The sequence below is a fragment of the Pygoscelis adeliae genome, unplaced genomic scaffold, assembly GCF_000699105.1.
Source record: "Pygoscelis adeliae isolate BGI_AS28 unplaced genomic scaffold, ASM69910v1 Scaffold88, whole genome shotgun sequence".
In the NCBI taxonomy this organism is placed as follows: domain Eukaryota; kingdom Metazoa; phylum Chordata; class Aves; order Sphenisciformes; family Spheniscidae; genus Pygoscelis; species Pygoscelis adeliae.
Window position 1 is genome coordinate 4560848 of NW_008825616.1, and position 24923 is coordinate 4585770.

The window sequence follows — 24923 nt, forward strand, 5'->3', positions numbered from 1 at the left end:
GTCTCCACTAAAGGCGAGAAAGCTCTCTTGGGTAGAACTTTCCATAGTGAATATTGGCTGGCAGGGATTGAGGAAAGGCAGTGAGATGAGGCCTTGTACCACCTATCTTTTTAAAGCAACTCTCTACGATTTTTTTTTTTAATCATACCTGTCTCTTTCCACTTGCGTCTTGACAGCTTCTGTAGTGTTAACCCAGGCTTTTGTTTTGGTGCTTGCAATCAGAAAGTAGAACAGAGACAGAATTCAGGAGTCCTGGCTAGCTCTACACTTGTGTGATCTTCAGCAAGTCACTCGAACCACGGTTCCAGTTTCCATCTAGTGACTAATGCTATTTTTATCATTATAGGTATCTGCAAATCTGCTCTTGTAAAGAGGAAAGGCTCCATCCAAGCTGTCACATTTCAGTGTGCCTGTGAAGGGTTGCGTGCAGGACTCAAGATGACCTGCGTTCAAATCCTCTTATGGCTCGTGCTAGTGTAGGAGTTTGAGATCTCTTCCCTTTTCACAGTCGCTCTTTTTGTCCTGATACCATCCCTTGGAATTCTTTTCAGGGCTCTTACATAGCTTGTCTGTATCGCTTTGCCTCAGTTGTATTCCTAACTGTATTGTCATGATGTAGTAATTGAGATTGTTAGTGTTTGAGTAATTGCCAATTCCAGCTAAAAGGGTTAGGTTCAGAAAGATATGCTGCGGGGACTTGGCATGTAATTTTAGATAAGTACTTCTAATTGCATATTTTAAATCTCTGGCTGACCCATTCCTCACAATGATTTTTCTTGTTACGGGTCGGACTGCAATGAATTGCTGTTGTCAGCTCTCCTAAGCTTCCAATTTTGTGACCAGATCTAGTGCGGGTCCTTCTGTAGGCTTGTGTATAGTTCTGTTGTGAAGGCAAACATTGATGTCTCAACATCATGTGGCAAATACTGTTCATTAATGTCTGGGATGAAGACAGGAAATTGAGGTCTTCCCATACCTGCTGTCAGTAAACAGACTTCATGACTTGCCTTGTAGCATTTTATAGACAGCAACACAGGCATTAAATGGCTCCAACTGACAAATTTGGACATGGCCTATAAAAATAACTGCTTTAATAGCGAGACATTAGGTCAGGAGACTGTGCAAAAATGTAGAGGGAACCTGATGATAAAACTGTTCTTCAGCCACACCAGTCAATTCCTCGGCTGGTTTAAGATCTTCCTTTTCAGACTCAGATGTGGTAGTCCATGAGTGGTTCTCCTTTTCTGTGTACCCCAGAAGGCAGATTATTAACCTGATCTTTGAAATAAGCCTCTGTACCATGTCTTCAGTTGTGCTCCCAAAGTCTGTAGCCCCTCTAGAAAGCTTGCACGTGATTTAAGGAGCACAGGTAAGTGATTAGTGCCTGATATTTCAGAGGAAAGTGCAAGAATCAACCTCTGGGCAATTTTGGGATTATCTCTCCCCAAACAAGTTCTTGTCTAGGCCTGTAACAGCTGGGCTTTACTTAGCCAGATTTAAGTTGACCTCTTAATTATTTTTGAAAGCTCTTTAAAAATGCAACTATAAATATTCTTGAACTTAAAATCGTGGAGGGGGGAAGAGGATGGTTCTGACCTGTAGCAGCTTCCTGGGACAGTGGTCGCCAAGGTAGACATGTTGTGTGAAGAAGTGTTTTCCCTGGATTTATTCTGACTTTGTCAGTTTATTGGGTGTCATTTCCCAGTGCGAGAGCCGAAAAGATGGATGTTCCTGATTTCCCTGCCCTGTGCTCTTACCTTCCCTACCTTTTATCTTGTGTTCATATTTGCTTTTTCCCCCAAAGTAAATACTCTCAAGCTTTTCAGTCTTGTAGTCTCCCTTCATGGCAGTTTCCCCGATCAGTTTAATTACTTTTTTTGAGCAACTACTTGTTATTGCTGGATTTTTTTTTTTTCTTCCAAAAAATGGAAAGATAGAGTCCTTGCAGATTACAGTGGTTTTAAGAAGGAAGTGCAAAGAGAAATACGATGAAGTCATACTGGAGTATGTTATGCCCCCTCCTTGCTTTCTCCTCTCCTCCAATGCTGTTAAAAGCATGAACTTGGGCTTTTATTAGATCCATTATCCTTCTGTTGTGCTGAAAGTATCTGAGCACAATAATCAGCTTATGGTAAACTTTGATGTACCGCCTGGGGTCAGGACGATGCTGTTGTGTTACAGCACTGCCCAGTCATCAGGCAATGGGATAGAAAAGGGAAAATTGTGCTTAAATTCTTTTTTAATTTTTCTTTTCTACAGTGCTTCAGATCCATAGACTTCTCTGTTGAAGCAAGCTTGTTTATTCCCAGAATTTGCCTAGCAAAGAGGGTAAAACAGTGTCATGTTGCTTGGGAGAGGGTAGGGAGGGAAAGTGGCTGGAAAGCTGCCTGGCGGAAAAGGACCTGGGGGGGTTGGTCGACAGCCGGCTGAACATGAGCCGGCAGTGTGCCCAGGCGGCCAAGAAGGCCAACGGCATCCTGGCCTGTATCAGAACTAGTGTGGCCAGCAGGAGCAGGGAAGTGATCGTGCCCCTGTACTCGGCCCTGGTGAGGCTGCACCTCAAATACTGTGTTCAGTTTTGGGCCCCTCACTACAAGAAGGACGTCGACGTGCTGGAGCGTGTGCAGAGAAGGGCAACGAGGCTGGTGAGGGGTCTGGAGAACAAGCCTTATGAGGAGCGGCTGAGGGAGCTGGGGTTGTTTAGCCTGGAGAAAAGGAGGCTGAGGGGAGACCTCATCGCTCTCTACAACTACCTGAAAGGAGGCTGTAGCGAGGTGGGGGTCGGTCTCTTCTCCCAAGTAACAAGCGATAGGACGAGAGGAAATGGCCTCAAGTTGCGCCAGGGGAGGTTTAGATTGGATGTAAGGAAAAATTTCTTTACTGAAAGAGTGGTTAAAGATTGGAACAGGCTGCCCAGGGAAGTGGTAGAGTCACCATCCCTGGAAGTATTTAAAAGACGTGTAGATGAGGCGCTTAGGGACATGGTTTAGTGGGCATGGTGGTGTTGGGTTGATGGTTGGACTCGATGATCTTGGAGGTCTCTTCCAACCTTAATGATTCTATGATTCTATGAGGGCGACAGGCAGTTCTGCCATCGATAAGGATGACTTGTTTCTTCTACGACTCTTTCAGTGGCCATGCTGTGTAATGGCTGGTGCTTCTATTTCTTGGGGTAGAGGAGACGAGGAAGGTTAGTTTGGAGTGGGGTTAGGAAATGCACAGTAAATGGCTCTATCACTAGCTGAATGGATGAGTGGCTTTGAGCTTCCTTTAAGCTTCTATAGCAGCAGGTGCCCAGAGGCCAGGGAATCTGGGAGCACCTCCTAGCTTGTGGAGGTGCCATGCTTAGGGTGATTAAGTGGTATGACTTGGCTCGTTAAAGGTATTGATCTTGATCCTTGTATCTCGACATACACTTGAGTTGTGTGGGTGGTCAGGGATAACCTGCACGCTTTGCAAATGCTGCATGACACTTTAGGTTAATGCAATGGATTAATTTATTGCTGCTACAGGGTATGGAAATGTAGGAAGGACCGATTTTGTTGCATCGTGAGCAAACCAACTCAAGGGCATTTAGCTCTTCAGCAGAACTGCTAATTGCTGTAAAGAACATAGACAGGCAGGAGTAATGCAGTGCAGAGATGTGGCTCTTTCTAGCCCAGCTGCTGAATTAGGTGATGTTAGTCAGGAATTTATTTCAGTGCTTGATTTTTATCTTTTTTTCTGTACATGTTTGCATGCTCCCAGATCTTTTCTAGATGGCATGTGGGGTTCAGCTGGAAGGGAAGTACAATATAGTTTATAACGATTCTTGCTCACCAGGGTGACTGGAAGTGGAGTGTAAGGAGAGGTGGTCAAATACAACGTTGTCTACAACTGATCTTGGACTTTTTGATTTGCTACTGAAGTTCCACTTCTTACTTGTCTTGCAGCCCACAGTAGTTAACAAACTTATGCAGCATTTGGTGTGTGTTTGGAAACAGTCTGCTCATGTGGTGTATTTCACAGCTGGATGCTGTTCACTGCTGTGTTTTGCTCTTACCTCTCCTTTCCTTCATGGGATGCTGGTTGTGTTGCTGCTGTTGCTGATCCTTGAAACACAGTGGTATAACATCTCCTTGAAAATAACCATGCCTCAAGCTTTTTTCTTGTATAAGTGTTTTCTTGTTCTAAGAATTACTGATCTAAAAGGCCTTAAATCTCCCCTCTGTCCAGCAAACTCTGCTTCATATTCATGCAATTAAAACTGAGTTAGCTTTCTTTCATCCAGATGGGTTTTTTCCTCCATGCTTTGAGTAGCAGATGGCATGGGTTGTCAGTTTAGCAGTTAGTAGGAATGTTGAACGGCAGAGGGCGGAACATAAGCTATGGGGTATTCCACATTGGGCTTTCCCAGCTGGGGGGAGCTGCTGCCTGTTTAGTTCCTAGGGTGATTCAACAGGAGGCAGGTTCAGGAAGGAGCATGGGAGATGTGGCGTTGCTGCTCCTAGGAAGAGACTCCAAACTCTTCCTAGTCCAGAGACGGATAGGACTGGGCCTGACAGATCTACACGTAAGAGGAGTGAAGTTCCACTTCTATGGTCAGAGGGCGGTTAAGGAAGCCGAGGGAACAAGTTTAACTGCAATAAAAAGAAATGTCCTTTTGAATTTCATGCTCGGGGAGCTTGCTGCCAATAACATGGAGATCAAACATTGTGTGAGATTAAATAAATCAACCTGTAGTTGAGAAGGTTAAGTTAGATAGGATTTAAAAAAAAAAAGGATTATGAACTCCCCTGGTTTAAAGCATAAGCCAACTGTTAACTGCCCGGGCTTAGTCAGAAGTCTTCCCTCTGGGCAGATAATTGTGTAACTGCTTGTTACAGGGTTTTACACCTTCTTTTGAAGACTTGGATGGGATATTGAACTGGCTTTGATCTGACAGAGCAGTTCCTACAAGTCGATTAACCAGGCTATAAGGTTGTTGGGACCAAAGCAGCAGACTGCTGTAGAAGTAATACAGGCATTTTATCCAGGCCTGTCATCTTATGGGAATTGCTATTATAATTCCATTTCCAGTCCTGAGGACCTTTACACTTGCTCCTGGGGAAAAAGTCCCCAGGTGTTAGTGCCAGAGTCCGATGTATAATAAGTGGCTTCTGCATGGTTATTTGATATGCCGTGTTATGTGTTTCTTGCATGATGGGACTGCAGCTTTACAGAAGACTTAAACCTAAGCTGGGTACCGTTAGTTGTACAGTAAAGTTCAGCATGAACATCAGGATTAATGGTGGGTGAAATCCTGAACGTAGAATGTGTTCCTTCACTTGGACTGGATGAGCATGAGATAGTGCATGTAAGTAACTTTGGAGAGTTTGCAACTGACTGCGTGGACTAATCACAAATTTAAGGCGTTGTTGAGCTGTAAACGCTGGGTATTGATCTGAACAACTGTAAGGGTCAGTGATATATTAGTTGGCGAAGTGGGTAAAGCTGATTTCGCTTGTACCTGTGAGATGAGTCAGTCACTTGCCTATTTGCTTTGTGGTTGAAACCAAGAAAAAATGGGCGCGTATGAATTGCTCTATCATAAGAGTTTTAAACATCTGCTTCCTTCAGTACGTTGTCGCTAATACTGCAGACTTTGAAAGAGGGAATGGCCACTGAATGATGCTGAAGAATAGACATTGAAATGGGCAACTGCTGAATGACTTGCCGCAGGGGTGGTTTGTTCCTATCACCTAAGATTCATTTCTGGATTATGACTTTTTATCCCTTTAAGAATTGTTTCTTTTCTGCTGTTGCTCTGGATGGGCTAATCTAACCCCTTTTTAATTGTGCCAGTCTATCTTCTGTAGCCACATCTTGAGGTAAGGAACTGAACTGGATAATCTGGACATGGAAGTTGGATCATAATCTCTGATTTTGAGCTCTGTGCTCTTTCCCCACCTCCTTCAAAAAATGTCTCTCAAGTTGATTGTGGTAGGGGAACATGGAGTTTTTTTATGCTGATGTTTAAAAAGGGGAATGAATATTCTCAGTTTTACAGCCTTTTAGTTGAATGATTAGCATTTCACTTGGAACAAAATTTGAATAGTTACGGCTGCCTGTAGGACCAGAGCTCTAAATCCTGCTTTAAAAGGATAGAGGAGAGCTTTAATGCCTTATACCTCGAGATTTCAGTTGAGAGATAAGTTCTTTGCCAGCCATAGTTGGAGCATTGGTGTATTTAAAGGGGAGATCACGTCTGACCTGCTTTGATTTCCCCCCTGGGCATGCTTTCCTCCCCCAGTTCTCTTACAGTCATGATTGGCTACCTTATTTGAAGGCAAGTTGACAGCTTTCTGGATTCCTCTGAAGTTGCAGGTAGCCACATAAAAGCAGACTGCTGCTGTCTTGTATCTCTTGAGTTCATGTCAACATGTAGGAAGTAAAACTAAATAAAGCAGGATTTTCATCCTTGTATTTGAGAGCAAGTGTCTTTGAAATATGCCTCAGGGGCAGATAAACACGGAGGGTAGAAGGTGATGATGTGAACAGAAAATACCGGTAAGAAAGTTCAGCTAGTAGCTTAAACACAGTCTTAACCTGCTTTGTATCTCTGCTCCTATTAACTCAAATGTCAGGTGTATGTCAGTGGGCAAATAAACCCACTTCCCAAACAGCAGATCTCCAGAAGTATGTCTGACTTACAGGAGACTAATAGGTTTCTTATGATTCTAAGTTATACTTCACAGCAGTTTTATTAGTGTTTCACAAGCCTTGAATTGGTTCTTTTATTGCCCGCAGAAGTACTGAAAACATTCATCAGAACCCGTAATGGAAGACATTGAGGCCTTTATGGCTAATCCCAGTCTATTTGCTTTTGGTATTTGACAGTGCAGATATTTTTAATATCTAGCCCAGGGTGAGCATGTAACATTCTCCAAACTGTTGCCTGTGTCTAGACATGTCTTTATTGGTAATTCATTCTCCATAGCTAAGCAGAAAGCAGTGTAATTTATGGATCCTGAAATTGGGAATTGGCAGTAAGGCTGTGTCTCATAACTGAAACCATCAGTGTGAGGGGTGTTTGTGCGTGGAAGAGCTGTCTACCATCCACTGGATCTGCAGATGGTTTGAGGGGTCTGTATCAAGTGACCCATGACTGTTGGCAGAGTGGGAATAAAGCAGCGTTTCCAGTTGCTTTATTTTTTATGTAAAAAACTTGTATATAGCAGCCTAAATAAATTCTGAGGTTTAGCACTGACATTATTACGGAGGTGTAGAAATGGCTGAGATTTTTATTAGGAGTCTTCCAATATAGTTTCGATGCTAGTGAAAATGAGGGGAGCACAGGTGTAACTGTTATTTCTTCTTTGTGTAATTTGGGGATAGCAGTCTTGTTGGGGAGGAGGTAGGGAGAGGAAATCTTTGTCTGGTCTGACTTTATTGTGTTTGAAGAGCAGCGAACGCTCCGAAAAACTTTGGAAACAGTATTAAAGCTGCGCTCACTACACACACAGAAGGGCTGTTGCTGCATTTTATCCCCTCCTGCTCCCTTTTTCTGTAAGTATGCTTATGAGCAGAGCTCCCTGGTGATCCTTGACTGGGATTCCTGCCTTAACTACAGCTCTTCAGCCCGTGCATTTGTACTGCCATAGCACAGACTCTTGTATGTACGACAGAATTGGCTTGGTTTCAATTATGCGAGGAAGTGTTTTAACCGCAAAGCCCACTGTGATTTGCCACGATCAGTTAAAACAATTGTGTGTGTTGAGCCTCCAGGATGTTGGTACCCTCCGTGGGGGTGAAGAGGAACAAAGCTTTGATGTAGCCGGTGTGAGATTAGCCTGGAAAACTGTTGAAAATGGGGTGGGGGTCTGTGGGTGAGAGGGAAAGCCTGCCTGCCTGCTGCTCTTTCTTATTGGTAATCATGTAAAAACACTGGTAATCATGGGCTGTGATGCAATTAATTATTCAGACCTGTGCTATATTGTGTGAGAAATGGTTTAATCTGCCTGTGTTACACATCCACTAGCTGACGGAGGTGTTTAATTGCATAGATCGGGTTTGTGATTACTTATTTTCCCTCTTTGTGCACCAAAGCATATGACAGACTTGAGCTATTTTTTTTTTTTTTAAACTGTGCTTCCCAGCCTCGGGGAGCAGACTGTGGTAGTGAACTACAGAGGAAGTTCTTGGGAAATAATAAAATAGTAACTAAGTGTCACAGAATGCCTGCAAAATGCTGTAGTACAGAGCTGCTTGAATGGTACAGATCTGATCCAGGTCTAGGCTCTTAAGTAAACTTGGCCCAGACTTTGTCTCACCATCTCCTGAATTCCGGTAGGATACACTAATATGTATAAAATATGCCATGTTTGCATATATTTTCTTGTACTAGTCTCTTGATCTCCTAGGGAGCTGGTTCAAAATATTTTGAGCGGTCTAGCTAAGAAAAGATAAAAACAGCTCCTCTAGGTCATTTCTGAGAATGGTGGATTTGGGGCAGGCCTGGCTGATGGGATGATTAACCAGTCAGTGTCCTGCTTGCTTCTTTCCACCTGTGTTTCCTCTGGTGCCACCTGTGTACCTGTGGTGTTTTTAATTGTCAGAGAGAGAAGTTAGGCACCTGGATTTGCTTGCATGTTTGAAAGAAAGAAAAAAATCTTTAAAATTAATCTAAAACTTTAGGCTGAATGCTAATTCCAGGCTCAGGGACCAAGATTGTGTCAGGTTTATGGATCCCTTAACTAGGGGCTCAGTCCAGTGCTCTAGCCAAGTCCAAAATGATCCTAGGGTAAGCAAATGATTTCAAAACTCTGAGCTCAATGAGTTCTGGAGAGGTTGCGTGAATGAAAAGTGTTGCACTTCTGTTTACAGACAGCAGCCCAGAGCTTCCCAACCAGATGGGTTTTGTGCAAGGAGTGTGACAGAAGGCACAAACCAGTCACTGAGTCTGACCTGTGTTATCCAGGGCCCCAGTTCCCATCCTTCCCCTGGTAGAAGTTTGAAGCAGGGAAGCAAAAACAACATTTTTGTTGCCAGCTTCGTCTGTCGAGGGGTTTTCCTGCATTGTGAAGAAATCTAACTAGAAGGCATTAGAAAACTCCAAAGATGCTGATTTATTTCCTTTTTGAAAAATAGCTTGACACGAGTGAGTGTTTGCAAGGAAGGGAGCTGGAGCTGTCAGAGCAAGCAGAGGGTATTGTTTCAGGCTGTATTTATTTTCACGGAGTGGTTTTTAGTCAACGAGTATGCTACACTGAGATGAATAGCCACTCTTCAAATATCCTTTCCTGTTTAGAAGGATTCTTCTTTAATCTGCTTATTGGAGTTTCCTGGAAAGTTGGTGCCTCTTCTGAGGAAGCAGAAAGAGGAACCAATTGCGTTTGATTCCTCAAATGCACCTCCTGCCTGAAAAGCAGTATTAAAGTGGATAAATCAACATTAGCATGTTTCTTTGTGGCTGTGGTTGCCAGCTAAACCCTTGCCAAGGGGGAAGCTATGTGCTTTTACGCTATACTCAATCACAAGCAGAGCTTTGTACATGAGCAGGAGAAGAATATGCTGCATCTGTGGGGCGTCCTAGGCATGGGTGAATCCTTCTCAGAGCTTTCTCCTGTACTTTGGTACCAGGGAGGCCTTGTGCTTAGAGGGAGGAAAGGATCAGGGTGTGAAGGGCCCTTGCTCTCCTCCTTCCCTGTGTGTCTGGGATTATGGTGCTCAGCTGAGTCTGTGTCATGGGGAGGGGCCTGACAGTGAGCAGTGATTAAACCGTTGAAAAGTAAGTGGCATCCACGTGTTCAGTGAAGGAATGTCTTAGTTGAGAGCAGAAGTTCAGGATATCAGGGGATGAGTGTCTGGCCTGGGTGGTGCTGGAGGGTACAACTTGACAGGTTGGGTGGCTTGGCTGAAGCTACCGGCTTGGCTGAAGCACAAAGGCCCAGCTGGATGTAGTGCAGGGTGCCAGGCTTGGCTTAATGGATGGCTTTTGTCTCTGGACAGTCAAGAAACTGCGAGACTTTCTGTCCAAACTGGTGATTTGTGCTTGCATAATTGAAAAATCAGTCAATACTTTCTGTGGTGTTGTTCCCCTCCCATAACCTGGAAAACCTCAACCCTTAGCCCATAACCAAATCTAAGAATAAGTATGGTCAAAACTCAAACAATTTAATATCTGAGCATATTTCATATTGTACTCCATCTGTAGTAGTTAACGACTTTCTAATCTCGAACTGATTTCCCTCTTCTTCCAGTATGACAGAAGATATAGCTGTCCTTTGTGCCTTCAACCTGATTGAGCTAAGCCATCTGCTTTCCTGCTGGGAAGAAACATTAGGAATAAGAGGCTTTTTTTTCCTAGAGGCAAATATTTCCCTTTCTCATCCAAATGATAGTCCTCAACAGATTAAGCATCTGTTGTGTAATGTCTCACTGAAAGGAGGAGTCAGCATGGACTTCTTGGGTAACAAACTGGTGTGAATTTTCGGGAATATTCTGTTATAGCTGCATGCAGGTGTCTTGGTTATGACCACTTTGCCCTTGCCGAGGGGTTTTTGGTCAACTTTTTCTTTCTTCTGGACAGACAGGAAGAGCACCCTAAAATACCTTTGGACCCTAGTATGATGCAGGCTGAGTGTTAAGAGTATTTCTGGATTTTCTACATTTAGCTTCTGGGTATCCTTTTTCTTTGCACCCTGTTTGAACGTTGTGTCTTGAGGAAGGTAACTTCTGTGCCCGAGCAATAATCACTGGGTCCAACTGCTAATGCTTTCTTTTTCTCTACAGAAAGAAATTCAAGCCATGAGTCAGTGCCATCACCCCAACATTGTATCTTACTACACATCGTTTGTGGTGAAAGATGAGCTTTGGCTGGTGATGAAGTTACTTAGTGGAGGTGAGTGGTCTAATTTCTTTACCCTAAAAGGCAATGTAAAAAGCTGTCTTGCTGTAATACCCTTTCCCTTGTTTACCCCCTAAGCTTCCCACTTGTGAATTAAGACATTTGAATAACAGTATTAACTTCAACCCATTCAGCTCAAAAATAGCTTCTCATGTTATGTACATCACAACTACAACCTAACTACATGACTGTGCTAGCTTTTTTCCCCCTCCTATTTTGTATATTTGACAGTATTTCTTAGAGTTATTTTGTATGTGTTTGCTGAATGACTCACTTGAGTATTTGAAAACTGGAGCTTATGACTTCAGACGTTTACAAGAGAAACTTAAGTGCAGATGTAGTAGAAACCATCCTAAACTTCTAGAAAATAAATCTCACTCTCATCTTCTCAAATGATGGATTTGAAATGGTGCTTCTCGGGTGGTGATAACAAAAGTTTCTTCATCTTGCTCTGTAAGCCTAGGATAAGCTTTTGAACTAGAGAAGTGTGCAACTAACTCCACTGAGCCCAACCATTTCCACTAGCTTTATCGTGAGAATTGCAGCTCCTCTTGCAAGGCTGGTTCCTTGACCTTTTCCTCACTTGCAGCTTGGAGGCCTGCATGGTGCTGACGGCTAGTTGGTAACCAGCCATTCTATTGATTTTAACTTATTTACATGTTGGCTGCCCTTGTGAGGAACTTTAAATCACCTCTATTTTGGGCAGAGCTACTCCTATAATGTCAGTGTATGGCCTTAAAAAGGGAGAACATCAGTGTCGGTGTGGCTTGATTTGTATAGTGTCAATCCTCAGAGCTTGGGTTACTTTTCCTCACTTGTGCTAGTTGACAAAATAACTGGGAATACTCGGGGCAATTTCAAATTACTGCCTAGTTAACACAGAGCCAGGGAAACTTCCCCTTTCTGGATTTATTCTCTCAGACACTGGAGAAACAGCTTTTTTTTTTGAGAGAGAGAGAGTTTGAAAACTTCTTATCAGTAATGCTTTATTTGATGTCATAATATTTTCCAGGATCCCTGTTTAAGTTACAGTCGAGACAAGAAATGGAATCAAGTTCTGGATGATAACACAGAGGACTGTTGCTAAATATTAGGCCTGTCTTAAGGAAGATTTGATTTTCCTGGCACCCTAGTGAAAAGGAATTGAAAGCTGAAAAAAAAATCCCTGCTTTCTTGCTTTTTAAAAAAACTTCTTGGCTTCTCTGTTCTTGGCTTAATACTGAGGACTGTAAAATGCCAGAAGATGATGTGAAAAAAATCTGGCTAAACCTGTTGGCTTTTTCCACAAGAGCTCGAAAATGACAATAAAACATGTGTCTTTGAAGATCTTAGAGAATTCTAGCAGTTCTCTTGGGGGCAATCAAGTTTCATGCCAACTTAAGTCTGTCTTAAAGGGTTTTTAATGTCTCATGTGCTCATGTGTCATTAAGCAATACCCTCTTTTCTTGGAGGGACACGTAACAGGTCATTAAAGATATGACGGCTGTTTTTCTGTAGAAAAGAATCCCCTGCCAGCTCAGTGCAAGTAGTTTTGCTGTGTGTATAAAAAGTGTATTTATGGGAAGGTTTCCACAAAGTGAGGAAATGGCGTTTCAGGGGTGCAGGAGAGGAGGCAGCGATGTTCTTGGCCTTTTTCAAGAGAGTACATAACCTCTTTGAAGAAAATGCACAGCTGCCTTAGCTAGTATTTTCACAGCGGTTTTCTTTCAGAACAAAGTCAGGATTAGGCTTGTCCTTGAACCTCCAAATGTTGTCTCTTGTTTGTCCTCGTTTTTGTGGGGTTTTTTTTTGTGTAAAGCTGGAAAAATCAGACTCTTTATGGACCATCTTTTCATATCAAGGCACCACAAATGTAAAGGCCACACTGGAAAATTTCTGGAAAAATAATCATTGCTTCAGAACCAGCCTCTTGGTGGTGTGAATGATGAGCTGCTTGTCATTTAATATTCATTTTGAATGGGCTTCTACATTATACAGACTGATAAATGACCCTCGTGCAGCTCTGGCATTAAGCAGGGTACTTCCAGTAAAGTAGTGCTGTGAAATCTTAGTGCTTCTTACTCTGTTGCATATGTTGAAGACTAGGGTCATACAATAAAAGACGGACTAGTAGCAGTGTAATCCCCCCCCCAACATTTCCGTGAGCCAGTGTTAAATTTTCTCACTTAAAATGAATCATTTGAGGGCTGGAGGAATTGCTAAAATGGATGGAAAGACTTTGAGAATGACCTGTCACTACTTTTTATGCAGGAGAGTACCTTGAGAGGTATTTTTCAGCAGTTTTCACTTTATACTGTTTTTCATGGCTGTACTTCAGAAATCTCATTTTAGATCTCATAGGAAAATTCTACAGGACGATCCTGAGGATGGGGGAAGAAACTTGTGTATTAGAGCTTTCTGACTGAAGAGCTTTTTCATTCAGTTTTAATAAGACTATTTCCAGTTGTTTTTAGGCTGAGTGATTTATGTAAGAGACACTTTAAAAACTGCTTCTCATTCCTTTCAACTTACTTCTTATCAGTAATAAAGTGGCTAGTTTTGTGGTCATCTGTCATCCAGTGGGAAAAATAATGATCTGAGTTTCTCAACAGGAAAAACCCTTGAGCTGTTTTTATAAACCAGAAAGGAAAAAAAAAACCCAAAACAGGGTGCACCCTAACTCTTTCATTCCATCTAACTATTCAGAGAGTATAGACTGAGATTCGTACATCCCAGTTAAGCACATATGAAATCTGTTTTGATGCCATTCTGTATCTTGATTGTGGCTTTTGTACTTGAGAATTTCTTCTGGGTAAAAGTTGAGAATCTTACTGCTTCTCTTCCATCAGTGTCAGTCTATGCTGGCATGTGTTTTCAGGCTGAAACTAGTTTTAATTTCAGCCTACTTACACTGACCTTATTACTTTGATAACAGCCCACAAGACAGACCAGTCTGTAATGCAAGTCTTTTTTTTGGTTGTTGTAAGTGCAATTTAATTGATGAAATCTTAACCTAGTCATATATGCAAGTATCTTAGAAATGTGTCTCTAAGGGAAAATACTCTAAATCCATGAAGCGTTATTGTCTGAAAACAGTGCCTTGCTCCTCTGAGCAGCCAGCTGGTGCACTCAAAGGTAGCTTAATTGTCTGACTGGCATTGTTGCTGAAACTGAACTGTTTTTGTCTCTGCTTTGCAAGTACTGTGTTGGTGGAAGATACCGTTTTCCCTCTTTGAAAGTTGTCATCAGTGAGGAGGTAATGTTGGGGAGTAACACGTAGAACTGCTAATCTGCATCACAGCCAAGTCAGACAGGCTGGTTGAAGTTACTGCTGAAAGCAGTTTGAACTGGCAGATTTGACACCGAAGCAGATGTAGAGCGTAGCTGTTGCTGATGGCAGAAATGTGGCTGTGATGATATCCAGCTGGTAGTGACAAGAGGTGCTGGTGTGTCCAGTTACTCCGGCACCCTCTTTCAGATCTGGTGATGTGTGCCTGAGTCAGGTTTGTGAAGTATCTGCTGTTTCTGTTCCCTTCAGCAGAAATTTCAGACCCTTCCCTCCAATGACGAAACCGTTTTGTAGGGATCTAAGCTGAGCAATGTCAACTTGGCACCCCGGCCTTTTGATCCAATGTTAGTCCAAACTAAACTCCAATGGCTATTTCTAGACAATTGCTGACCTGCTCTTTGCCTTGCTGGCGTTCCACTGTCGTGAATTTTACTCATGCCTTTTTAAAGCCATCTGAAGCCCAGTCCTGCTCTCTAACTCCTGTGGCTTTTTAGTAGGAAGAGGAGCAGCTGTCCTTTATGTTCTTGTGCTTTTTCTCATTGTGACCTGTTTGCTCCTCTAAATTCTCATTGGGCTTAACAAGAACTCTCATTTCACAGGTGACCCAAGGCTGTGGCTAACTCTACAAAACAGTTGCTCGTAGGAAACAGCCATCTGTGGTGGCTTGCTACATCACACAATTTTTACTGTCCTAGCCTACAGCAGATGAGGCCTCCAAAATATTTTTAAACTGTGTAAATCCTTTAAATATTGAAACACTTCCAGATAGGGCTCTCGGATCTTCTGCCTTCTTGAAGGCTCCTAATTAAATCTGCTAAGAAGATTACTGTATTGAAATAGTTAAACCTTTTATTTTCCTGAAGTTTCTAAGATTATCTAATCAACCTCTTACTTCAACCTTTGATCTTGATTATCTGATGAAGTTGCTTGGCCAGCAGTTCAGCAAGCCAGACCAAAAGGGAGGTATGGCAAGTCTTAGTTCTGCACCAGGGAGGCAGGACATCTTGTTCTACTTTTGCTGTGATCTCCGATCTGGCCACTTCTAATTCCAGCAGTGAGTTATGATCAAAGTGTAAGCCACAGGTTCTTAGAAATCCTCATGTTTATGTTGAATTATTTTGTTAGGAGAGCACTATGCTATTTTGAGTCCATCTGGAGGGTTTTTAATTTTATTTGTAGAGACACAATTTCAAACAACTAAGGATGGGGTAAGTCAGAAGCAGGTGATGGTAGGGACTGTACATGATTGCAGAACGCAGAGTGTGTAGATACATTGCCACTCCTAGCTATAGTAGGAAAAGCATGAAAGAAAAATAGTTTGTCTTCAGATTTTCTTCTATAAATGTCTTGGTCCCAACTGCAATAGGCTGTTTTGCCCCCTTTACTGTATTATCTTGCTTCCTGCCTTAATCTTCTCTTATTTCTTACACATCCATGCAAGTGCTCTAGAGGGAAGGAGGCAAGAAGTGGAAGTTTCCTTAACTCTCATTCTGTACTGAGGTGGTTTAACCAGGGTTAAGAAGAAACTTTAAAACCAGAAACTCCAGCAATCTACTTAGATGTCTTTTCCTTTGTTTTGTATAACTTGTTTTCCTTTAATTCGGTGCTCTTTTGCTGTATCTGTATTCCTCAGCCCCAGAACAGAATCCAAGCAGCTGTTCTTTTGCATTTTCTTCCTCCGTTTGTCAGAGGCTGACAAGATGCAGATTTAATTCTTGGCTCTGGTGACAATCAGGCTCACCGAAACCACTGGCTTCTGCTGAGATGTCTTAAAAGAAGCAGCAATGAATCCTGCCAACTCCCAGTTCTCAGAGATGCAGCATGTTCAGCATCAGTGTCCATCAGGTTTGGGGCAGATCTTGATTTTTCACAAAATTGTGTGGTTATCCCCAGCACTGTTTTCCAGCCTATTTGTGCCACGCCTCTAAATGGCAAATCAATGCAGGTACTGCTACCTGTTTTTTTTTTTTTTGTTGGAAATTAAGTTGACAGTATTAAACTTTCTTGTTCTGCTTGCCAGACAAATTTAAAGGAGGAGTTTTCTTTGCATTTAACTTACCCTGTATCTTTGTCCTGTCACTTAAGTTATAGCATAACATGCAAGATGTGGTTCCCACAGCAACTAGCTCAGCTGTACATTTCTTTTGCCTCTGGGGGCATGTAAAATTCCAGCCGTAATACTCCTGCATTTATCTGTAATTTTATTCTAAACAAACTTTCCCTTCTGCTCAGGTTTTCGTACCCTTCTCCCCTTCAGCCCTGTGTGCTGAAGCATTAAGCAGCATGGCTGACGACTGTCACGTGGATACTTTCTTCCTCTCCTGAGGAGAAACGTAAGAAGCAGGTTTCCTAAATGCTGTTACTCGTGCTTGCTGATGTAGGTGAGGTCAAAGAAATGCGCTCTGGATTTGGAAGAGGAAGTTGATGTTTGTGGTGGCTTGCTGTTGAAAGTGAATCAGTGGAACAATTAGGACTTCTTGCCCCAAGGGTGCGATTACACAAAAGTTTTCTCCAGCAGCTAAGCTGGTTTAAGAAGTTCCTGGCTGCTCGGTCTCCACCCTGCCTGGAAAACTGGATTACCAATTACTGCAGTGATCTCATTTACAGTATGGCTTCGTAAGCAGATGCATTGGCACAACAGGGAGGGAGGTGGTGAACCATGGAACTCTTTAATCTCATTTTGCTGCAGAAGAAAACACTGGAGTAGCACAAAGTACAGGGTGTTGAAGGAGACAGTTTTACTGGATACGTGTGTGTGGGGCAAGACAGGACTGCATTTACTCAGTTTCAAGACAGTCCATTGCAAATGGTCGGCCTGATGTCAATAGACAAAAACTGAATATCCCTCTCTTACAAGTTCAGGGTATTGGTCTGCTCGTGGGTTTCTTGTATCTTCATTGCTTAGATACTGCTGTCATGGGTGGAAATCAACTACTTGCTTCTGGAAAGTTGAAACTGGCTTCTGTGGATCAAGTCAGGCCTAATCAGATATACTCTAGCCATGACAAAATGGGAAAGATGAACTGTGGGGCTTCCCGCTCTTCACTCCTGGGTGGTGTGGAGGGAGCTGTGGGAGATCTGTTCCGTTTGTGCAGCCGGACAGACACTAGTCTGTCTGCTGCAGAACTGGTGTAAGCTATAAGGACTCCAGAAAAAGCTGCTCACTGCATGTTTGTCTTTTGGCCTGCAGTAGTCACAGGTTGGGTTTTATCAGGTGAGGCTAAGTCTATGTACAGCTAGCTCCTGGTGACTTCTGCTGTCAGTAGGAGCTATTGCATTAGCAGCTTTCAGAGCAGACTAGGAAGCTTGCGATTTTGAGCAGAAAACCACTTAACTTTCAATTGCCTTACAATTTGCACTGAGCGGCTGTGCTTTACTAAGTAGATGTAATACAGTTTGTGATTGGCGTCAGAATATATCGAGACACTTTAATGATGAATGATAAATAATGCTAAATGCTGTATCAGATTGCACAATATCTTGTAGGCTTCCTGTTGGTATGCTGGTCAGTGTATATTTGATGGGCAGGATGTTTATAACTGCATTTTTTTCCACATTAATCTCTAAATATTCTCTCTTTTCTTTTGTCTTCTGTTGGGCTTTGAGATCAGTTGCTCATTACCAAACTTCTTTAAACATCCTTATTAATGACAGCATTGTTTATATTTACATTTAGGCTGTAGTTCTGGCTCTTCCCTCTGTCTTGTTTTGTCTTTTCCTGATATGCTTCCCCTTCTGGGCTTGGAAGAGCTTTCCACTCAGCCTCAGCCAAACTTAATTTCTTTCTCACTTAAGCCTGACCCTCCTGTTCTGTGAATCTGTAGTTTCTACTCGTGCATTTCTAATGAGAAAAATCAGGAGGGAACTGTTGTAATCAAACATAGTGCCATGTATAATACACACCAGAGTATTTCACAGCATTATCTGAAATAGAAGCTATATCCTAGGAAGGAGTCAAAGATTTCTTTAAAAAAAAAAAAAGGACATAGTAGTAGATTTTTTTTCTTGAAAATGTTGTGACTGTTCTCTAATACAGAATGGGTGCCTTATTTCCAATGTGAACCTCATCTTCTGGGCACGAGATCATGGGAGATGTTTGCCTTGCAAATTGTTCAATCTCTTTGTGTACATAGAGCACAAATCTATACTGAAACTACATTTAAGCAGAGATCCAACTATGTTCGGATGTACTCTTAACTTCCCCAGTTACTCTTAAACTAGTTTGGAAGCTGGCTCAGAAACTGGCTGTATCAGGAATCATGCTGGTGTTTTGAAACAGGATGATGGGTTTGTAAAGCACATGCTCTTGTGTAGATCGGATCTTGGTTCCGGTTCAGCTGGATTCGTTTCCAGTTAATTTCTAGCAGTTAACGTGTTGCTGGATCGGGAACAGGCCACTTGGTGCAAAATAAAAAAAACCCTAGGCTAAGGGTGAGGCTCCAACCTACTAATCTGTTGTTCAAGTGTAACGCAGTTGGTGTAAGTGAGAAAATTTGCTACATCCTAAGGCAGTGGGGGTCTTACACTAGTAAGTGTGTCACACGCTTGCCTGAGATCCTTGGGAACGACTGCATTTCGGCATCAGCCTGATAAATTCAATGCAGTATCTACCTTCTAGCAGAAAGCGTTTCCCTCAATAGTGAAATTCCCATGACTTCTGCTTTCCAGGTAGCTTCGTGCTTAGCTGTGGGTTTCTGTTTGGGGATCTGGGTGTTCAGTTGCTCCATGTCGGGCTTCCTGAGCCAAAATGCCAGGAGATTTCAAGTGCGGCATGAAGCAGTGTGTGGAAATGCAACTTGGCTTTGTTCTTCGTATCCCGTGGTGCTGTGCTTTACGAAGTTGCAATTGAGTCAGGAGTCAGTACCTACCTCCCAAGTTTACTGATCTGTGAGGTGGAAAAATAACAACTTTATTGTTTTGTGGTGCCAGTAGCAAAACTTCTTCCCCTGTGCAAATAAAGTGGGGATGATCCAAATAACAGTTTCTTCAACAGGAAGGTGGCTCTTGGGATGCTTTTCTGTTGTTTCCTGAACTAAGCGTTTTGCTGATAGCCCTTTTGCTGTTCTCCTTTCCGTAGAAGACTGGCAAATTCCTCCACTTCTTTGAACATCTGAATGTGAAAGTGTTTTTTAAAAAATGTGCTTAAAAAGTGGCAGGCTGGACTGGGAACAGATATAGTATGGGTGTGAATCAGCCCTTTCACAATGAAAGCTGGCGCTGTGCGTGCCCTCTTGTCTGTCTAACCCCCACCCCCTTTTCTGGGTTAAATACAACCTCTAACTTGGCTAAATACAGGATTTTTTTGCCGAATGAATTTGAGCACCATATGATCTGCCTCCTCATGTTCCCTGAGCCCTTTGCAGGAGAAGGGAAATGTTTTTGAACAAAGTCTGCTAACAGAGTTGTGGGTGGAAAGAGGACAAAACGAGTACGTGGAGAATCATGTATTTTCACTGGACTTCTAAAACAAGTGACAGTTTGTTCTCCAGATAAAGGCACATTTGAGAGGAAAAACCTGAACAGTGAAAGTGGAGGGTTTTTTTGGTGGGTATTTTCTTAGGTGTCACAAAAATTCTTGTCCAAAATAGGAAGTATGAGGCTTGTAAGCACGTACTTTTAAAATATGAATATGTGACAGGCTGAATCCCAGGTGAGTCCTCATGACACACAACAGAGGATCCTGTCTTAGACACTATAACCTAAAGGTGAGGTTTCAGTGGAGTGTACTCTTACATCTGTGTTTTACAATTTCCTTCGGTAGAGATAGTCTTGCTCCCATGCAGGAAGTCCTACATATGTCAAAACAACCTGAGTTATGGCTAGGTGAAACCTTTGGCTAACTAATTAAGACCCATGTCAAAACTCATAAAAATGAGTGTGTTTCCATGCTTGGACAGGGTAAAGGAAGGCTGAACACTGCTAAGAGTATTCTTGCATAAAATGTTCTGGGGATATTATGCAACTTCATTTCTATATTTTTTTCCTTCTCCTTATTTTTTCCTATTTTGTCAGTTTCTGCTGTGTTAAGATCGTATCTTCTGCAAATACCTTGAACTAAGCTGTCCTGGTTTTGGCTGGGATAGAGTTAATTTTCTTCCACTGGTACAGTGCTGTGTTTTGGATTTAGTATGAGAACGATGTTGATAACACACTGATGTTTTAGTTGTTGCTAAGCAGTGCTTACACTAGCCAAGGACTTTTCAGCTTCCCATGCTCTACCGACTGAGAAGGCTGGAGGGGCACAAGAAGCTGGGAGGGGGCACAGCCAGGACAGCCAAGGGGGGCCACTGCTCGGGGACTGGCTGGGCATCGGTCGGCGGGTGGTAAGCAATTGCACTGTGCATCACTTGCTTTGTATATTCTTTTATTATTATTACTATTTTATTTCTATTATTAAACTGTTTGTATCTCAACCCACAAGTTTTCTCACTTTTACTCTTCTGATTCTCTCCCCCATCCCACTGGGGCAGGGGGAGAGTGATGGAGCAGCTGTGTGGTGCTCAGTTGCTGGCTGAGATTAAATCACAACACAAGCAAAGGTTTTTTGGGAAGAGGAGGCTGGAGGTGCTGTTCAGGGCAGCCAGGGAGCTGGTCTAATTGCTTGCTGCTGACAAAAGAGGTTTCCTCCCCCATTCACAAGCGTGTTCTCCCTCCTTCTTCCCCTCCTTTTCCTCTTCATTGGCTCTGAAACTCATCTTCAGAGGTTATGCTCACTACCAACCAAACATAGTTTTGGTTTTTTTTCCCTCCCTCAGTTTAATTTTTTGGTGGATTTAGGGTGTGGCTTGTTGCACACCAGCACTGATGCTGGTGGGCCAGAGAAGATGGAAAGTGTGTGGCTGGGCAGAGTGGGGAATAGTGACTCTTCTGACTGCAGCAAGCTGTTAGATGAACTCAGCACATACCGTTTCCCACAAACTAAGGGACACCGCGCACCCATGTAATTGTTTCCTGTGCAGTTTGAATTGTGCAAAACAAGCCTTTCCATGTGGTGTTCGGATTTGAACCTTGCAGCCTTTCTGCTTTTATGTGAGAATCCAAAAATAAAATATTCTGCTAAATGAAAACCTATCTGCATGATTGTTTTGGACAAGAAATTCAAATAGGATAGTTAATAAAATAAATTTTAAAGGGGAAGAAGTTTTTTGTCAACCCTGAACCTTAAGGATTAAAAGAAAAAACAAAAACCTCCACTGTGTTTTTCTACTTGCTTCAAGAATTTACAAGGTGGAACTTGTAATTTCCCTATTGACCAAATTCATGAGAATAAGTTTCTCAGCTTTTACTGTTCTTCAGATATAAAAATGTTTTGATTTTCTTACGGGTTTTTTTGGTTGCAAGTTAGGAAGAATGAACTTTCAGCTTTTCTAAACTAGCTGAGTTAGTACTGAGATGTTCTTTCCCTGGAAGCTGACTGTTCAAAAACAATCAAGGCTAGAATTTGTGCTTTTCAGTTGTGCCTGCTTTTCTCATTCTTTAAGAACTTCCCAGTACCGCTGATGTGACTTTGTCTCCATTGCTGTAAAAATCCTACTAGCTGACCCTCCAGGCATTAGACTACAGAAACCCAAGTTTGAAGGGGCTAAATAGCACAGGCCTGGAAAACAGGCTTAGACGTCCCATACTGGAGCAATAAAAGTATAGTTCCGAGAAGACTGTCTTCAGCCCAGATGAAAATACAAAGAATACAGTACCCAATATATCATGAAAACAGGACCTTGCACAAGAGGCGTGTTACTAGTCATTGATTCCGTTTATTCCTGGGTGCAGTTCAAAAAGGTGGTTTGCGCTATAAAGAGTGGTTTGTCACGCAAGATGATGTAATTCACACCATGGTTGGGAGAGAGACTAAGTGTGATGTTTCTAGGGAAGGATTTAAGCTATTCCAGTTTTGTATGCAGTGAAGAAGTGACTTACTGTCAGAATTCAGCCTCATTCGTTCTCTAATCATTTCCACTTTTTTCTTTTAGGACGGTGTCATCCCTTAATGCATTAGATTTTTCTTGCTATTCTTCTGCATCGAGTTTGAGAGCTGAAAAAGAGAGTCTAATTTTATCAAGCTTGTTGCCTTCAGCTTGTGCGTCCTGGCAGCCCCCTGCTTTTTCCATTTCCCCCTCCTGCTTCTCTGGTACTCAGTACTAAAACAGCTGTAGCGTCGATATCTACTTAAAAACTTTCCAAGAGTCCTGTGTATGTACACTTTACATTTTGGCTTGTTCAAATAACTTCTCAGTTACTTGTGATCACAGGGATTTTGCAGCCCACCTTGAGGATCTGCACCCCTGTAAGGCTCATGCGTGAGGCGTGCATCGTTGCCTCTGCTTTTCTGCAGCAAAGGCTTCAGCTACTGACTCTGATCCTGACCATCGTTGCTTCCCCTCCCAACAAATTCCTTGGACTTGTATATTAAGTGATTATAAAGTACACTTAGCTGTGAATGAATTCTTCTAGTTTAAACTGATGTGTTTAACTCTTTTTTTCTCCAGGCTCTGTTTTGGATATTATAAAGCACATTGTGGCCAAAGGAGAACACAAGACTGGTGTCCTGGATGAACCCTGTATAGCCACGATCCTTAAGGAGGTGCTGGAGGGGCTGGACTACCTGCATAAAAATGGACAAATCCACAGGTATTTTTCATTTTTCTCATCTTTGTCCCAAAATGTGTGTTGCTGAAACAGAGCAGCTGAGCCCATGCAGTCCCATCCTACAACCAGCTGTGATGGCGTGGAAAGAGGAGAATAAAGGTGGGAGCTTAATGAAAACTCAGAATTCAAATGTCTATATAGTAGCAGCTGCTTTAGGAAATACTATGACTAGGCCAAGTTTGGGTGAACTTTGGGGTATCAAAAGTTCTGATACAGAGAACCTCTTTCCAAATGTCAACATCCAGCTGCAAAGTATAGTTGTTGGAGCTGGAAAACTTCAGCTGGTTTTGTTTCTTGCAGAGCTACAAATCACCAAGATCGCTGCATAAGAAGTGTTGAGCAATTTAATAAGGAGCCCTTCAAGCCCTCCTCTTTATTTTTTTTTTTTTAAGGCTAGCTGCAAGGTCAACATAATGAAATTTGAATTTGGGTAATTTCATTTAAAAAAAAAAGATGAAAACAAAATTGGTGGAAAAACTTCTTCTGTAGGCAAAACCCAGTTAACTAATAGCCTGTGATTTGATGGATCACTGAAACGTGTGGGTTTCTATGCTGCTATGTTGTTTGGGAGGTATTTTTAAATCATGTTTTCCTCTCCCCTGGTGCCAAGATGTGGTGTAGTTCAGGAGGAGAGGATACTAAGTCAGTATGTTCTGCCGTTAAAAAGAATGAGATCTGCAATCCTAAGTATGTGCTGAAAATAGAATATACTGCTTGTGGGTAATATACATCATCCCAGCCACAGACTGCTGCTGGGAACAACAGCCTCTTCTTTCTTGGGAATTTTGTGAGCTTGGCTGTCTTCTGGTACAATGCCATTATAAGCATTGCTGCTGCTGTGCTGGAGTAAGTTTCTGTCCTCTTATGATAGCTGTGTAAGAAGAGGTAACACTTTTTCCCAAAATGTTATTTTAATTAGAAAATCCAAGAAGTATTTGTTTCATATTTTTGGTCAAACAAACTGGCTTTTGTAGGTTGTTTTGGGTTAAAAAGAAAGAAATGGTTGGAAATAATGCTGGTGGAATTCTTTTCCTTGAAAAAAGTTAAATTCTGATTTAACAAGAATGGTTGTCTTCGATGAAGACAGTTTTGGTTTTACAGCTGGCTGCTTAGCTTTGTTTTTTTTAGACATAAGACTTCAGGCAGCTCTGGGAAGTTAGAGGAAAGTAACAGACCAACTTACTGAGTACATGGTAGTTTTTCGCCCTTGCCATAAGCCTCGCTCATCTGCGACTTGCAGTTTGCTTGTCTGATTTAGTTCATCTTCTGGTCTAATGAAATCAGAATATATATGTTAAAGCAGCAGTAACCTGTTAAATTTCAGTTTTTCTGAAGATGTCACATAGTGATTTCTGTATCGACAGAGAGACGTGGTTCTCCATTTGACTTGCTGTAGTGAAACAGTAAAACTAATAGTTGTGGTAAAGGTTATAGAGGATACATTCATGTGTTTATTTTACTGCACTCAGCAAAAGTACGATGTTCACAGAAAGTTCAAACTGCTTGGTCTGAAGAAAATGTGATTCATATTGAGTCATTCGGAAGCAGACTGAACCAAACCTGCTGCAACCATTCTCGTCCTGCTTGTTTGAAGCATTTTGCCCTTATTTAGGGGACTTCAGCAAATAAATCAAAGCTGTGTCATTGCTGCAGCTTAAGGTTGCAGTTGTGTGTCAGCTACTTTGCATGTGTTGCACCCCTATATTTTGGGGCTGCTCCGACAGTTGCGTAATCTTTTATCAGAAAAAAGCGTTTGGATTATCTCATTGTGTTGGGACACGGCAGTCTGGGAAATCTGGAGAAGTGGTAATAGTCACGATACAGAAGGAGACTTGTGTAGTTTCCTACCTGTGATGCAAAGGATGGGTTTTTAACTCTTGGCAGAAAGCAAGCTTACACGCCTTTGAGGGATGAAACATGTTTCCTTAATGCAGTTAATCGTGCTGTCTTGCATTTTATCCAGATGTGTGTACACTGCTGAGAAAAACATAGTTTAAAGCTGTAGTGCAGATGGGACCTTTCCTCCTACATAGGGATATCTGTATGGTTTTCCCATTTTGCTTAACGCTAGGGGTCATAATATTGGTCATGCCTGATGGGAAAGGCAGGTGGGTATCTTGCAGTTGTGCCAGAGATGATCTG

The 24923-nt window shown here is 42.2% G+C and overlaps 1 protein-coding gene across 1 annotated transcript in view; it reads left to right on the forward strand.

The window, feature by feature from the left end:
- The window catches only part of OXSR1 (oxidative stress responsive 1), a 109172-nt gene that overhangs the window by 33782 nt on the left and 50467 nt on the right, over positions 1-24923 (forward strand). The window contains exons 3-4 of the mRNA XM_009333323.1: positions 10753-10861; positions 22622-22763. Coding sequence (XP_009331598.1) covers positions 10753-10861; positions 22622-22763 — 251 coding nt within the window. The remainder of the gene's footprint in view (positions 1-10752; positions 10862-22621; positions 22764-24923) is intronic.